Source organism: Lipotes vexillifer, unplaced genomic scaffold, assembly GCF_000442215.2.
Source record: "Lipotes vexillifer unplaced genomic scaffold, Lipotes_vexillifer_v1.1 scaffold518, whole genome shotgun sequence".
NCBI classification, from domain to species: Eukaryota; Metazoa; Chordata; class Mammalia; order Artiodactyla; family Lipotidae; genus Lipotes; species Lipotes vexillifer.
Genome location: NW_006780945.1, coordinates 424,531 through 426,729, shown reverse-complemented (window position 1 = coordinate 426,729; position 2,199 = coordinate 424,531). Strand labels below are relative to the sequence as shown.

Genomic DNA, 2,199 nt, shown 5'->3' with positions numbered 1-2,199 from the left:
CCTGAGCCTGTGGATGGCCCCTGGGGTGATTGGCTCTGTGGGGGGAACATTGGAGCCCCTGCCCCATAGTCCTGATAAGTGGGACCCCTGCCCCCGGGCTCCCAGAATTCAAGAACGGGAGTCCCCTGCTTGGGGCTTGGAGATGTGGGGAGAGAAGGTGGAGGAGGGAGGGCAGGGCGACGTGCAGGACGTGGGGCTTTGTAAGGGAGGGACGGCCACCTCTAAGAAGTGCACATCTGCAGACGATCAGGGCAAGAGACAAACAGTGACCCGGGGACCCAGTGAGCAGGAACAGGGCAGGAAGTGTCTACACCCTGCTTGCCCACTCCACCCCGGCCCCCAGACTCCCCACTCCAGGTCCCCTACAAAAGAGGCAAGATGCACCATCACCCTGGACGGCCCCCCGGGAGTTGAGGACCAGACCCCTGACCGTCTCTCCTCCACAACAGGTGCAGAGGGGCCCTCCTCATCACAGAGGCCACTTCTGAAGCTGGGGCCCCCCAGGGTAGCAGCAGCGGCCAGGAGGTCCACTCAGAGCATCCACTACCTGAAGCCTGTGGCTCTGCGCCTGCCACCTGGGATCCCAGAGTCCCCAAGCCACCAGCGGCACCACACACTCCCCACCGAGTTTCGCTGCCTCATCCCAGAGGATGCTCCCGGCGTGTCTGAAATTGAGTGAGAGGGTGGGTAACCCCCCGACAGGGTCCAGGACGCTGCTGAGCTCTGCCGCTGTTGCCCTTGTGGAGAAGACCCTCGAGTCTCCTGCCCTTGGCAGTTGGGACCCCAGAGTATCTGACTCTCGGTGTTTCCGTGCGTAAGAGCACATGCATGTTCAGCAAAGTGGGGGGAAGAGCAGCGCTGAATCCTCTGCTTTCCTGTGGGGGAGGGCTGGGGGCTGAGGGAGCCCACCCCTAGCATCCGAGCAGATGCTCAGTGGACAGTGGGCATGTGGCACGGTGACCACGGAGTCACCACCAGGGCCGGCTCCACAGCATTCATCTCTGTCTCGGGCATCTGCCCCCTGAACCTGGACCAGGTCCGGCACTTTCTGGCCCTGTGTCCTGAGCTGTCCCTGGACTGGTTCGTGGAGGGCTGCCTTGTGGCCTTCATCGTCGGCTCCCTGTGGGCTGAGGAGAGACTCACTCTGGTGAGAAAGGGGCTGGGGGGCAGAGATGCCCAGCCCCAGGAAGGCCTCCGGGGGAGAGGCCATTGCCCGATGGCGCCAGCTCCTCCTGTGCTCACAGAGGCAGCCAGGTGGGGGGAGGAGCCTGGAGGCTGGGATTTCTTCCTCCGAGCTAAGAGATGAGCACAGACGTGGGTCCTCTCCAGGGCAAGACCAGTCCTTTGCGGTCTCAAGGCCCTCATGAAGGGACCGCCATAGGGCTGGGAATGTAGGTCCCAATTTGGGGTCTCCTTGGGTAGGAGGGGGGGTCCTGATTAGAGGCACTCAGGGGCACCTGCCCTTGGCCCAGGTGGGGGTGGTTTTGGGGTGCAGGTGTCCACAGAGGTGACCTGGACTCATGTCCGTCTCTCGCCCCCAGGAGTCGCTGACGCTGCACAGGCCCGGGGGCCGCACGGCCCACCTGCACGTGCTGGCCGTGCACCGCCCCTTCTGGCAGCAGGGCAAGGGCTCCATCCTGCTCTGACGCCACCTGCACCACCTGGGTGGCCATTCGGGCGTGCACCCGGCCGTGCTCACGTGCGAGGACAGGCTGGTGCCCTTCTACCAGAGGTTTGGCTTCCACCCTGTGGGCCCGTGTGCCGTGGGCTCACTCGCCTTCGGGAGACGCAGTGCTCCCTGCGGGGCCATGCCTCCCCGCACAGGCACACCGACTGCTGAACTGGCCGCCCTCGGGGAGCCCACAGCCAGGTGCCAGGGGTGTGGGGAGGCAGGCTGGGGGCTCCTACCCAGTCACGCTGTCCCCTTCTCTGCCCTGCAGTCGCTCAGCTCAGCTCAGCCTGAAGGGAGACAGTGATTCCCAGAGGGTCCTGGGGTGGGGGGTGGGGGTGAGGGCGGGGTGGGGGAGAGGGCGGGGCGGCTGCTCCTGGCCCAGGATGCCCCGCTGGGGCACGAGTGCTGTATCCTCCAGTCTGTCCAGGCGAGGCCCTCTGGACCCCCTGCATCCAAACTGTGCCCACACGTGGCTGGGTGGGTGAATTGGGGACAGTGGGAGGCGGCCTGCAGCCCTGCTTCAGCGT

At 65.3% G+C, this 2,199-nt stretch overlaps 1 protein-coding gene across 1 annotated transcript; it reads left to right on the top strand.

The window, feature by feature from the left end:
* The first annotated feature begins 142 nt into the window (after nucleotides 1–142).
* Nucleotides 143–1,840, top strand: AANAT (aralkylamine N-acetyltransferase). The gene is given in 5 exon segments (XM_007454403.1): nucleotides 143–281; nucleotides 450–659; nucleotides 993–1,147; nucleotides 1,542–1,779; nucleotides 1,782–1,840. Coding segments are annotated over 5 exon segments (801 nt in total).
* Nucleotides 1,841–2,199: the final 359 nt, after the last annotated feature.